A 13,402-nucleotide genomic window follows, 5' to 3' on the forward strand; every position below is an offset into this window, starting at 1 on the left:
CTCTGAGCACAGGAGGCAGGCGGGAGATGGAGCTTACCAGTGACCCCTGGCAACCTCATCTCCCAGATCTGGACCAAAGAGCAGCCCCGAAGGTTTGGACAACGCTGTCTACACCTGGGCCCCCCACCCCGTGGCAGGCACTCACGGCGGGCAGCAGGGACTGCATGTTCTGGTTAGAATCCGCGATCGTGGCCAGGTAGACCAGGTTCCGGTGCAGGATCTGCTGGTACCTGCAGGGGAGGGCGCGGTTGAGGGGGAGGAGGCTGCCCTGCCCTGCAGTGAAGCCCCTCCCCCGGAGGGTGTGCACGGGCAGGCCGCACAGTGCTCTGCGGTCCAGGATGAGGGGGGAGACCCCCGACCTGGTGGCCAAGGGGGAGTGGCTACTGGTCTGTTCAGAGAATGGAGGGGGGGGCCCGGGGGACAGAGGAGGGGCTGCCAGGGCACGAGCCTCCTCGGGCGGACCCGGCACTGAGCTAACTGGATACCCCATCCCCTGCAGAGGCACTCAGTGCCCGGCCCTGGAGTCACACGAGGTCCCACCTGGAGGAGCTTGCTGTCCCCTGGTGCGGCTGGCCTGGGCCCCCCAGTGGTCCCCTCTCCCCCATACTCCCACTTCCCTCCAAACCTGCCCACCTCTCCCTGGGGAGCCACCCAGGGGCGCTGACCCAGCAGCTTAGCTGACCCTGAGGCCCCACTTGCTCAGGCCACCAAGCCCCAGAGGCAGCCGGGAGGGGCACGGCAGCCACGCCACTCACTGGGTGCACTCGGCCGTCTTGCCCTTGCTCTGATAGTCCAGGATGCACTGGATCAGGTGGTGGTTCTCGTCCAGCATCTGAAGGAGAAGCAGATGTGAGCGGGGGAACACGGTGCGTCTGCGGGCGGCCTGCTGCGGGGCTCGCGAGCCCCGGCTCACGGCTCACGTGGCCCAGCAGTGCCCGTCAGCAGAACTGCCCCCTCACAGCCCCAGCCAGCAGGGCCGAGCACTTTCCACATCCCTGTGCCAAGCACGCAGCCCTGCAGGCGCCAGGGCCCATCCCTCCCCCCCACCCGCCCTGCGCCCCCAGTCCAGGTTCTCACTCCGCACAGGAAACCCACAGCCTGCAGGACCCGTTTTCTAGGGCCCTTGGCCCCAGTGCTTCTGTCCAGCAAGGGTGGACCCGGAGTCTGGAGTGTGAGGCCCACAAATCATGGCCACACGGTGGGGACTCCGGGGGTGGGGACAGCCTGCACCCCTGCGAGTATCTCCTAGACCCATGAAGCTGCTGCTCCAGGACGGCCACTCGGCGACAGCACCTGGGTGGCCCGCGGAGACAGGAGGGGACAGAGGCCGCAGAAGAGGGAGGAAGGTCACATGGGAGCGTGGGAGGGGCGCACATGGCCGGCCAGGAGGCCTGGCGTGGACACTCCCCACCTGGACGTGGGGCGGGGGGTAGGGGGACCCGAGCGCCGAGGGCCAGCCCTGCCGCGGCCTTGCTCGCCTCTCCCTCCCCGCTCAGCCCCTGAGCCTTCAGGGTTGATTTCCCTTGTTCGGGTGTTTTTAGTTATAACCTCCTCCTCTATGCTTGAGTGTTTTCTCCCCGCTGTGGAGATGATGCCCCAATTCAGCCATTCCCACCCTGGCCAAGGAGCCGGCCCGAGACAGGGAACCACCAGAGGGCGCTCTGGGCTGGCCCACCCATAGGCAGGCGATCAAACCCAGGGGGACTGGGCATCCCGGCCGTTTGCCCAGGAAGACCTCCCCAGATGAATTAAGAAAGGAAAACAACCACCACAGGCCATGTCCTCTCCCTCTCAGAGCCACCCTTAAAAGGCTCCACGGGCTCTACCTCCTGGCCTCACGATCCCCGGCAGGAATCCTCTCCCAAGGCCACACACTCCGCACGCACGGATGTCCATTTCAGCGTCATTCGTGTCAGCTCGAAAAAGGGGAGACGCCAAATGCTCAATGACGGGACGACTTAAGCAATGACAGGAAACCACAGGATGAGTCGTTAACCGGACATTACAAACGTCTTTGTAGTTTTTACAAGCCGGAGAAAAATGTTACACTGTTAGGATATTTTTTTTAAGCAAGGTACTAACTTCACTGAGATGAAGTTTTCCATAACTTCACCTCAGTTAAGTTATGGAAAAAAGACCAGGACACATTGCGGGGAGGATGGCGGGCTGGGTGTGCGCTGAGGTCCAAACCCTCCCAGACCTGGCTGGTGGGAAAGGGGTGAAGACAGTAACCCTTCACCAGGACAAAGTGAACACAGCTGAAACAGCAGCGCAGGCAGCAGGATTCTAGAAGCGGAAGCAACTGGAAGAGCAAGAACTGAATCAGCAGAACCCAGGTGCCGGATGTGACGCAGACCCACACTGGGGACCCACCAGGCTTGGGAGGGTTGAGGCTCTGGGACCTCCCCACAGCTACCTGGCAGGAGTCCCCAAGGGGGGATTCAGGGAAAATGACCAGCCCGGGAGGAAAGAGCCAGACATCGACAGCAGGGGCACACCTCTAGCCAAGACCTCAGATGGGTGACCCGCACCAGCGTTTCCCAGAAGCCTGTAAATTAGATCCAACAAAACCAGCGACAGAGGCCAAAAGCTGGAGGAGACGAAGATTATGCAAGATGGAAACTTAAAATACAAAAAGAAAGAAAACCCAACTATTATTAATATCCTCAAAGATAAAAGAAGTTATTGGATCTATTTTTTTTAAATAACACACTATTAAACAGAACAGAGAACAAAAAGAGCTCTGGGGTATTTAAAATACATTGACCACAGCAAAAAAATCGACAGAAGAGTTGGAACATGAAGTAGTAGAAAACTCCTAGACAGCGAAGCAAATGACCGATGTAGAAAACAGAAAGAGTAATGAAATTGAAGGACAATCCAAATGGCCAAAAACAATTCTTCTAGGACTTTCAGAAAGACAGGAAGGAAGAAATGCATCCAAAAAAAATTGTTCAAGGGACTTCCCTGGCGGTCCAGTGGTAAAGGATCCGCCTTTTAATGCAGGGGACGCGGGCTCGACCCCTGGTCTGGGAACTAAGATCCCACATGCCGTGGGGCTACTAAGCCCACGTGCCTCAACTAGAGAGCCCGCGTGCCGCAAACTACAGAGTCCATGCCCTCTGGAGCCCATGCACCATAACCAGAGAAGAGAAAACCCACATGCTACAACTAGAGAGAGAAAAAATCTGCACACCACAACTAGAGAGCAGCCCGTGCGCCACAACGAAGAACCCGCGCCACGATGAAAGGTCCCGCATGCCACAACTAAGACCCAACGCAGCCAAAAAAATTAAATAAATAAATAAAATTTATAAAAAACAAAAATAATTGTTCAAGACTTTTCCTCAGAACTTGAAGGATGTTAATGTCCAGATGGAAAGGTTCTCAAAGGACCCAGCTTGACAAACACACTGGGGCACAGCAAGGTCCTAAAAATGAATGGAGTGAAAAGCACAGTACTGAGCACCTCCACACAGGATAGAAGTTTCGGGCAGCAAAGGAGCAATGGCCCAATTGCAAGGGGGACTCTATAGAAGCGACGACAGGATCAAAAGCAGGAACCCCTGAGTGACGACCAAATCCTCGAGGGACTTCCAGAGGAGGGATGACAGGAGCCTAAGGGAGACACTGAGGAGGGATAACAGGACCTGAGAGAGACTTCATGAGGGGAGATACCCTGATCCTGAGGGAGACTTTCGAAGGAGTGATGAGCTGATCCTGAGAGAGATTCCTGAGGAGGGATGGTGCAAATCTGAGGGGACTTTCTGAGGAGGGGTGAACCGATCTCGAAGGAGACTTCTGCAGGGGGGTGACCTGACCCTGAGGGAGACTTTCTGGGGGAAAATGACCTGATTCTGAGGAGACTTCCTGAGGAAGAATGACCTGATCCTGAGGGAGACTTCCTGAGGAAGAATGACCCGACCCTGAGGGAGACTTTCCGGGGGGAAATGACCTGATTCTGAGGGAGACTTCCTGAGGAAGAATGACCTGATCCTGAGGGAGACTTTCTGAGGAAGAATGACCCGACCCCGAGGGAGACTTTCCGGGGGGAAATGACCTGATTCTGAGGGAGGCTTCCTGAGGAAGAATGACCTAATCCTGAGGGAGACTTTCTGAGGAAGAATGACCCGACCCTGAGGGAGACTTTCCGGGGGGAAATGACCTGATTCTGAGGGAGACTTCCCGAGGAAGAATGACCTGATCCTGAGGGAGACTTTCTGAGGAAGAATGACCTGATCCTGAGGGAGACTTTCTGAGGAAGAATGACCCGATCCTGAGGGAGACTTCCTGAAGATGGATGGCCCAGATCAGTCAGAGGCTTCCTAAGGAGGGACAACCCTATCCTTGCAAAGACTTTCTGAGAGGGATTACCCAATCCCCAGGGAGACTTCCTGAAGAGAATGACCTGACACTGAGGGAGACTTTCAGAAAAGTCCTGACCCGATCCTGTGGGGGAGATTCTGAGGAGTGATGACCTGATCCTGAGAGGCAGTTTCTGAGGAGGGATGACCCCACCCTGAGAGAGATTTCCTGAGGAAGGATTAGCCAATTCTGACAGGGACTTTCTGAAAAGAATAACCTGACTAAAGATGTCTTTCAGAGGAGAAAGACTGACAGACTACCTGAGCTGAGGAGGCTTCCATGGCTGGAAGAAAGTCTGGGATAAACTAGTGAGAAGTGATTAAAAATAAAGTGAGGGGTCTTCCCTGGTGGCGGAGTGGTTAAGAATCCACCTGCCAATGCAGGGGACACGGGTTCGATCCCTGGTCCGGGAAGATCCCACATGCCGCGGAGCAACTAAGCCCGTGCGCCGCAACTACTGAGCCTGCGCTCTAGAGCCCGTGAGCCACAACTACTGAGCCCGCGTGCCACAACTACCGAAGCCCGCGCGCCTAGAGCCCGTGCTCCACAACAAGAGAAGCCACGGCAATGAGAAGCCCACGCACCACAACGAAGAGCAGCCCCCACTCACCGCAACTAGAGAAAGCCCGTGCGCAGCAACGAAGACCCAACGCAGCCAAAGATAAATAAATAAAAATAAAAAAGTGAGATTGCCAACTGCAGGGAAAAGAAAAGACTGGGCAGGAAAAATGATCATGTGATCCTGCATGGAACAACAGTTTTCTCATCACAGCCAGAGGTGGATCTAATCCCAACCACCAGGAAGCCATACTGGGGCAACGGGAGCACAGGTGTGTGGTGGGGGAGGGGCATGCAAATGAGCCAAGTCCCCCTTTGCCATCATCAGCAGGTGAGGCCAACAAATGTTATGGACTGAGTATTTGCTGTCCCACCAAAACGCCTATGCTGAAGCCCTAACTCCCAAAGTGATGGCACCCGGACGTGGGGCCTTTGGGAGGTAATTCGGTTTAGATGAGGTCGTGGGGGTAGAGCCTCCATCAGGAGATCACTGCCCTTGTGATTAGGAGACAACACCAGAGCATCCTCTGTCTGCTGTGTGAAGACAGCGAGAAGATGACGGTCTGCAAGCCAGGGAGCAGGCCCTCGCTGGGAATCCACTCTGCCACCACCTTGGTCTCGGACTTCCAGCCGCCTGGCTGTGACTAATGAATGTCCGTGGTATTCTGTTATCATAGCCTGAGCGGATTAAGTCAACAGACAATGCTTAAAGCTAAAAGCATTCCAGAAGCAGCCACTTGGTTTAGCAATGATGAGAGCCAGGGGGTGCTGCGGGGAGGTGGGAAACAGCACAGGGGTGGAAGAATGACCCCTAATTTTTAATGCCAGCTCCACAGCACTATTTGATTCTTTATGTGCAGGCAGGGTTTTGCTGAGTAACCTAATCTAACCTAGAAACAAGAAATAAGCGACGGGAGGGAAACCCTGGCTCTCTCCAGATTGGAGATTACAAATATAGATCTTATTTCTTACATGTCCTTGTGTTCACTGAAATTTCTAAGAGAGGCATTTGTTACTGTTATCATTTAAAAGGTGATTTTATTATTTTTTTAAAGTTTCTTTTTTTGATCTTTTTAAAAATCTTTTCCTTTTTTCTATTTCTTTAATATTGGAGTACAGCCGATTTACAACATTGTGTAAAAGGTGATTTTCAAGTGCCTGGGATTGCCAGGGCTGGGTGGGTCCAGGGGCTGACCCACTCTTCTCTCTCCCTGGTGTGTGTCTAAAAACGTGTATCCCTAGTACACAGCTGAAAAATAAAGTCACCACTTAACTGACGGGAAGATTAGCGATCTGCTTCTTCATGCACTTATCGCTGTGTCTCCTGAGCTTCCTCACACGTGATTCTGTGTATTCCTGGACAGAAGGCACGTCCCTCACTCTCTGCCCTCTTGGGAAGCCTGATTTTCTATAGATTCAGGGGTGACGGGGCAGGTGATGTCGCAGAGAAAGGCTCTGAAGCCTGAGGGCTGAAACCCAAGTGCCAGGCGTGGCCCAGGGCCTCCGGAGGCGAGGATGCTGGGGGCAGAGAGTAGAGACGGTGGCCACAGCATCTGGAGGAGCTGGAGCTCAGCATCGAGGGCCACAGCCGCCGAGTGCTGGTGAGATCCCCATCTCTGAAGGCCTGTCCTAGGCCCAGGCGAGCACGACGGAGAGGCGGCCAGACCCCACTCATGCTCACGGCGGAGCGGGCAGCAGGCGGCCGGAGCTGGGGAGAGATGGCCGTGGGCACACGTCTGCTTGGTGCCACAAGGCGGCAGCGTGTCGATCGTGATTTTAGCAGCGGACACCCCGGTGGGCACCCAGGGATGGCATCTGGGCCGTGGCTGGAAAGCTGACCGGGAACGCGCCGGTGGAGGTGAGAGGAAGGGCAGCCCAGGTGGAGGGGACAGCACAGGGAAAAGGCCTGGTGGAGCAGGGCACGTCCAAAAACGGAGACAAAGTTCCAGGAACCTGGAGAAGAGGGTGTGGCACGTCGGAGACGGGGAACGGTGGGGCAGCTGGCGGACAGGGAGTCCTGTGCCCAGCAAAGAGGGTGACTTTCTGAACCTCAGCCTGGGATGACTCCAGAGGCTGATGGGACCAAGGTCACAACACACACGGGCGCCTCCGTTACCCGCTGCTGCATCGCAAACGTTCCCACGTGCCGTGGTGAAAGTGACAGTTCCTTAGTTCTCGTGATTCTGGGCTGTCAGGGTGGGTCTGCTGCGGGTCTCACGTGGGCTCAGCACTGGGGTCAGTTCGGGGCCTTCTGCATGTGGTCACCCCGGTGGTCTCAGGGCTCCGAGAGGGCACCTGAAAGCACAGGCCTCACACCAAGCCTCCCCGTGGGGGCGGGAACACGGGTGCAGACCCGGGGGGTGTCCTTCCTTGGCTGCTGTTTCTGTGACAATCAACCACAGGCTTTACGAGGGACTGGACTCGGCTGTGAAGGAACTGATGACTGACATGGGAGCTCCGCTGCCCGTGGGCCTGCCTGGCCGTGAGGACACAGGCGAGGACGCAGGGCCCGGCTCAGGGGACATGTCTGGGGCTGCGGGCGCCACACGTGGGGTCCGGACTGGGTGGGTGAGGGAGCGAGGATGACAGGGAACTGGGAGGGCGAGGGACTGGGGGTCCTAGAGACCACAAAGAGCTGGGCTGGGGCCACCGGGGGAACCTGTGTGAGGATCTCTGAAGGGGGAGTGGCCCCTCACGACAACCCTGGAATAGGGGCCACAGAGGGGCCTGGAAGCCCTGAGGCTTGCTGCTGAGGGGGGCTCAGGTCACCCCACAGTGGGCAGAAAGACCCTTCACAACCTCCCTGTGGCTGTTTTTGTAATTAACAAAGGTTGCTGCCCTTTAAGTGGGAAGAGGTTCACGGATGGGCTGAAGTCCAGGCAGCCCCAAGGGAAGGGTGGGCCTTGCACCTCCCACCCTCGGCTGCCATTCCAGCCAACCTCGGATAGCTCTGGAAGCATCCCCTGCCCCCCGCCCCCGCTGTGTGCACACAGGGAACATTCCCGTCCCGCTGGTCTCCCATCCTCCCTGATATCTTGGAGACTGTCCCGTTTCAGCCACAAAGATGCCCCCCTCATTGTTTCCTAGGCTCCAGAGAATTCCACGGAACAAACAAACACGTGGTACTCAGTCAGTCTCTGGCTTCTGTAGCTACAAACAAGGCCACAGTGCATGCCCCCCGCACATGGGGTGGACTCCACGAGAGATCATTCCTGGGAACCACCCAAGGCATGAGAGGGACAAGCCCGGGGCCAGCTGGAGAGCTGGGTGAGCATCACCAGGTGGCTGAACCCTTCTTCCCACCGCAGCTCTCAGGGCTGACGCTGCTAACTGATCAGGGCTTCTTCTCCCCAGCACACGGGCAGCCACCACTGCAGGGGACGCACGAGCTGCGCCGCAGACTCTGCTGATGGACGCTGACAGGACCCCTTCGAACATATTTACCTGATTGGAGAATCCGTGAATCAGGGGTGTGGGTTTCAAAAAACCCCAAACGTTACTCCCATGGTGTCCCTGGGAGGGGCTGGCCCCCGCCTCGTGGTCCTACCTGTGTGACACACGTGTTCAACTTCCAAAGACTCTAAGGACGCGATAAGACACATTAACGTGGACACAACTGCAAACACATGTCCACCTTCCTCAAGCGACTTGGGGCCACCTCCTGTCTCAGTCACCACCACTCCGCCCCCGTGAGCGCAGCTCCCTCTGCCTCTTCACACGACCCTGGACTCCAGGTGGTTTCCTGTGGTTTGGAATCTCCTCCCCTTCAGAATCCACTCATCACTTCCACTCAAGGGTCCAATCAAAAGGCTGAGACCGTCACTTGCAAGGTCACGTGCCTTCCTGTGCCAGGTGATCACGTCTAACCACAAGCGCAGCGACGACGGCGATGACGACGACGACGTCATCTTCCTTAAAACGAGGAACCTGAGGCCCAGCAGGGGCTGGGCTGTGCACTGTTACAGCTGAATGAGAGTCTGAACCCAGGAAACCACACCCGCCCCCAGCTCCACGGGACTCCACCCTCACCCCATCCCAGGGCCCACTGCCCATCCTCCACCCCTGCAACAGAAAGAACCCCAAGCAGCCCCGGTGCAATCGCCCATCTGCTCGGGACCGGGACCACGTTTCAGGAGCCTTCGCGGCACAAACATCTCGCACCTTCTCCCTGGAGCCTTTTGACTCCTGTCACGTTCACGCGGCAGGGTGCACAGTCGTGGTGCCTGCCACAGATCAGGAGGTCCAGGCTGGCCCGACTCTGCCCAGGTCCTGCGACGGGCACGTCAGCACCAGGCCCCCCTCACTCCGGGGGTGGGACTCCCGGGGATCGCAGGTGACTCCCAGCACAGAGATCGGTGCCCAGGCCCTGACCACTGGCCCAGGGAACAGGCTAGGGGCAGAGGGCCGGGCAGTGGGGACACCTCGAGTGAGTGTCACAGGGCCCCTGACTGTGGCCCCTCCCTCCGCCTCCAGACTCTGGAAGACAGATACAGCCCTGGAAGAGGCAGGCGACTGCTTTAGGAAGGGATGGGTGGACGTTACCCAGGTGCTTCCATCGTCCACCAGAGGGCACCCAGGGCAACACCTGCGTTGGAGCAGCGCCTGCAGGAGGGCTCTGTGCCCAGTTTCACTGGGCAGAGGGGACAGAGGCCTGGCGGAAGTGTATTCCCCGAGAATACACTTCCCCACCCACAGGGACTGCACTCAGAGCCTCCATGGGGCAGGTTCAAGTGTGCTCAGGGGCAGCACCCTGGCCCGCGTCCCATCCCCGCCCCTCCCCAGAGCTGGCCCCAAGGACCAGAGTGAAGGGACACCATCACTGCCATCCCCGGAGACCCTTCCCAGGTTCTGCCCACTGGGGAGAAAGCGCTTTCAGAAATGATTAATTAGCCAAGTTCGTGGGAGTCTCAGAGTCCCCAGGCCATCCTCAACTGTGAAGGCAGCTCTAATATTTTAAATGGTCAATTTACCTCCCTTACAAATTAGCCTACACATTCTTTTTTTTTTTTAATATCTATTTGGTCGCTCCGGGTCTTAGTTGCGGCAGGCAGGCTCCTCAGTCTCAGCACGTGGGCTCCTTAGTTGCAGCATGCATGCAGGGTCTAGTTCCCTGACCAGGGCTCGAAGCCGGGCCCCCTGCACTGGGAGCGAGGAGTCTTAACCACTGCGCCACCAGGGAAGCCCCTGTCCCACATTCTATAAGAGAAGTTTCAGGTCTGAGAGAGCACAGGGCATCCCCCTGCAACCCAGACGGCCATCCCTTACCCCTGTGCGCCCACTCCTGCCCCTGGGCACAGAGGACACGGGGACCAGGCCGCCGCCCTGTTGGTCTCACTGTCCCGTGCCAGACCCATACCAGCTGCCCACCTGTCCCACAGCTCCCGTGGGGCCTGTCTCCCCCGTACGAGGTGCTGGGGGTACAGAGGCACAAGCCACCATTCCCGCTCTCCAGCCAAGGAAACAAATTAAGGAAACCAATATAAACAGTAATGATAAAACTTACATTTATTAAGCAACTACTATGTGCTACGCGGCAACAAAGCCCCCACACAGCAGCCGAGGCCCGCTCCCGGGGGCCCCTCCAACGTGCCCCAGCCCAGCTGTGCGGCCCGCGGAGACAGTGGCAGCCCCACCCCCACCGGTGGCGTCTGGAGCACGGCCTCTGGTCCCAAACCAGGGAGAGCAGCGCGGGGCAGGTTCCGGCCTGCAGGCCAGCTGGCCAGCTACAGGGCCACTGGAGTTTGCTGAGACACGGCTCACCTCCACCTCAGGACCTCTGGCAAAGTCACGTCCCCTGTGGTTCTCACCTGCGTCGCACCTGCACTAATGCTACGCTTGGTCGCCACAAGCAGAACCACCTGAGCATGCAGCCCAGGCGCCCCAGATCAGGCTCTCCCAGCCCCGCCGCTTTTGGCGCCTGTACCTGCTCCCTGCAGACCAAAGGCAGGACCACCCAAGACTTCCTCAGTCATTGAGACCCTTCCTACCCCTGCTCCTTGGTTCTCCTTGTCTGGACACCCCTCCCCCATGCATCCTCTTTTACGAGTTGAAATGTGTCCCTCAAAACGATACGTTCAAGTCCTAACTCCCAGTGTCTGTGATCAGGGCCTTATTTGGAAATAGGGTCTTTGCAAATGTAATCAACTTACATTTGAGGTCACACGGATTCGGGTGGGCCCTAAATCTTGTGACTGGTGTCCTTATGAGAAAAGGGAAATTGGACACAGAGACACACACAGGAAGAGGGGCCACACGAAGATGGAGGCAGAGGTGGGGGGGGGATGCGTCTGCGAGACGAGGAGCTCCAAGGGCTGCCAGCAAACCCCAGAAGCTCAGAGGAAAGCCTGGAACAGATCCTCCCTCGGAACCCCAGGAAGGAACCAACCCTGCCAACACCGTGACTTCGGACTTCTGCCCACTGGAACTGTAAGAAAATTAATTTCTGCTGTTTTAAACTACCCCGTTTGTGGTAATCTGTTATGGCAGCCACAGGAAGCGAATACAACTGCCTATCCCAAACACTTGCACTGATGGAACCAGTGTCACAGATGCTCCAGCATGTACCAGACACTGACTATGCTGGACACTGTGCCAACCTGGGAAGACAACAAGAACAGGTCAGCGACACGAAAACCTGGGAGCCCAAGTGATGTGTCAAAGTGCTATACTCACCACATGACTCTCAATGGGGCATGAGGAGGGGACATTTCAGTGGGGCCTTGAAGGCAGAGTAGGAGTTTGCCGGGCAGGCTCCTATCCAAACATACTCTAAGGACAAGAGTATACTTCTTGCTCTCTGACTACCTTGCACGTTTCCAAGGAACCCCTGGCTTTTCTCCATGCTCTGCGCATAAGCACGTGCTGTGGACACAGAGTGCAGAACACGGACCGCGCATGCCCTCTCAGGACGCCAGTAAAAGAGCCCCGGGTGTGTATATTTACAGACAAAACAGCAAGGTGAGTACACAGACTGCGAGCCCTACCAGCTCAAATCAGGTGACAGCCTAAGGTGAAGACCCATCTCCAAAGGTCAGCAGGCAGATTTTCTGCCCCGGGATGCAGTCTTTCTGATCTGAGGTTTGGAAGCAGTGCTCCAACGCACACTTTTGCCTGGAGACTTCGGGGAGCTTTAATAGGGGGTGGGTGCAAAGTGCAAATAACTGGATGAATGTTGACGCCAAGGCACCTTCAGGAACAGTGACTACACTCATCACACTTAAGCTCCATAAAGCCAGGGTCCGCAGAGGCCCTTGGGCTGCCAGCATCCAGCATGTGCATCTGAGCCAGAACCCTTGACTCCGCCCAGCCCACTGTCCCACCCAGAAGTCACTGTGGGGCAGAGCCGCTGTCTGGGCTCTACCTTAGCAGTGGGCACTCGGCCTCCCTATACCTGTCCCCTGATTGATAAAATGTGGATGACAATAACCACCACGAGAAAGTAAATGAACTAAGACCTGCAAAGCCCTCAGAATAAGGCCTGGTATACAGTAAGCACCCCATAAGTGTTGACTAAACAAATAAAAATACCCCACTTTTAAACCTGTATTTCTCCTGCTCCTCAAGTCATCTCTCCTATTTAGCGTTTACTGAGGCTTCTCATTTGTCAAAACCAGTCACAGCAAAAGTAGTCTCAAAATAGCCAAGAGGCTGAGGACAAGTCCCCCAGGTCCTGTCACGTCATCAAGGAAGAAGGGCTATGACCATCAGGGTGAGTCCCTTGGGGAAAAAGGAGGCTCATGGAAACCAAGGGATACTGACGAGGACCCCAGATTAGAAAAGAAAACAACGTAGCTACCAAAGACACTGAGAAAATTCAAACGGGAACGACTAACACCCCCTTTCTTCTGAGCTTATCTTCTAAACACAAAAGCAGGAAAATTTAAATCTCAATTTCAAAACTTAAGGCTTTGTTAAAGGTGCCCCCAAGCCCAGGAGAAGGTTATCTCTAGAAAACCACGAGGCCAAACTTACAGAACGCGGGCAAGGCTGTAAAGCGAATCTGTAAAGTTTCTGTTAGGTGAGAAGGTTGGCCAGGTGTCACGCTGAAAAACAATTTGACACTCGGATAAGGGCGGCGAAGCTTGACCAGCAGGTCAGCCCCGAGGTGTCGCGCGCTCCTTAAAGGGTTGCGGGGCTGCTGGAACGTCGTCCCACACTCTGGATGCGCCCCTTTGTGCCTCGGACTGCCAACACCTAAGGCGGCGGGCGTGGCCGGGTCCCCGTCGCCCCATGCGCCCCGTGGCGCCTCCATCAGTCAAGCCGCGCGCAGGGACCGGGGACGCCCACCTCGCAGAGCCACGGCTTTCACCAGCCAGGCGGGTCCCCTCAGCGCGCCGAGCGGCCAGCGGACACCACCCCGCGGGCACCCGGTCCCGCCGCCTTGCGCCCCTGCCCGCAGACCCTGGTCCCGAAAGCGGCGGGTCCCCACTGTGCCTGGCGCGGCCCAGGGTCGTTCACGGCTTGGCTCCGCCGACACCAC

At 56.7% G+C, this 13,402-nt stretch overlaps 1 protein-coding gene across 3 annotated transcripts in view; it reads right to left on the bottom strand.

Moving 5' to 3' along the window:
• Positions 1-8,893, bottom strand: part of SS18L1 (SS18L1 subunit of BAF chromatin remodeling complex) — a 24,741-nt gene extending 15,848 nt beyond the window's left edge. For 2 of the 3 annotated variants that reach the window (XM_024750208.1, XM_024750206.1), the window contains exons 1-3: positions 1,827-3,010; positions 756-832; positions 146-230 (exon numbers count right to left, since the gene is read on the bottom strand). In XM_024750208.1, coding sequence (XP_024605976.1) covers positions 146-230; positions 756-832 — 162 coding nt within the window. In that variant the 5' untranslated portion in view covers positions 1,827-3,010. Of the gene's footprint in view, positions 1-145; positions 231-755; positions 833-1,826; positions 3,011-8,470 lie in introns of those variants that run through there. The other variant, XM_024750207.1, reaches the window with a different exon arrangement.
• Positions 8,894-13,402: the final 4,509 nt, after the last annotated feature.

Source organism: Neophocaena asiaeorientalis, unplaced genomic scaffold (assembly GCF_003031525.2).
Source record: "Neophocaena asiaeorientalis asiaeorientalis breed wild unplaced genomic scaffold, Neophocaena_asiaeorientalis_V1.1 scaffold606, whole genome shotgun sequence".
NCBI classification, from domain to species: domain Eukaryota; kingdom Metazoa; phylum Chordata; class Mammalia; order Artiodactyla; family Phocoenidae; genus Neophocaena; species Neophocaena asiaeorientalis.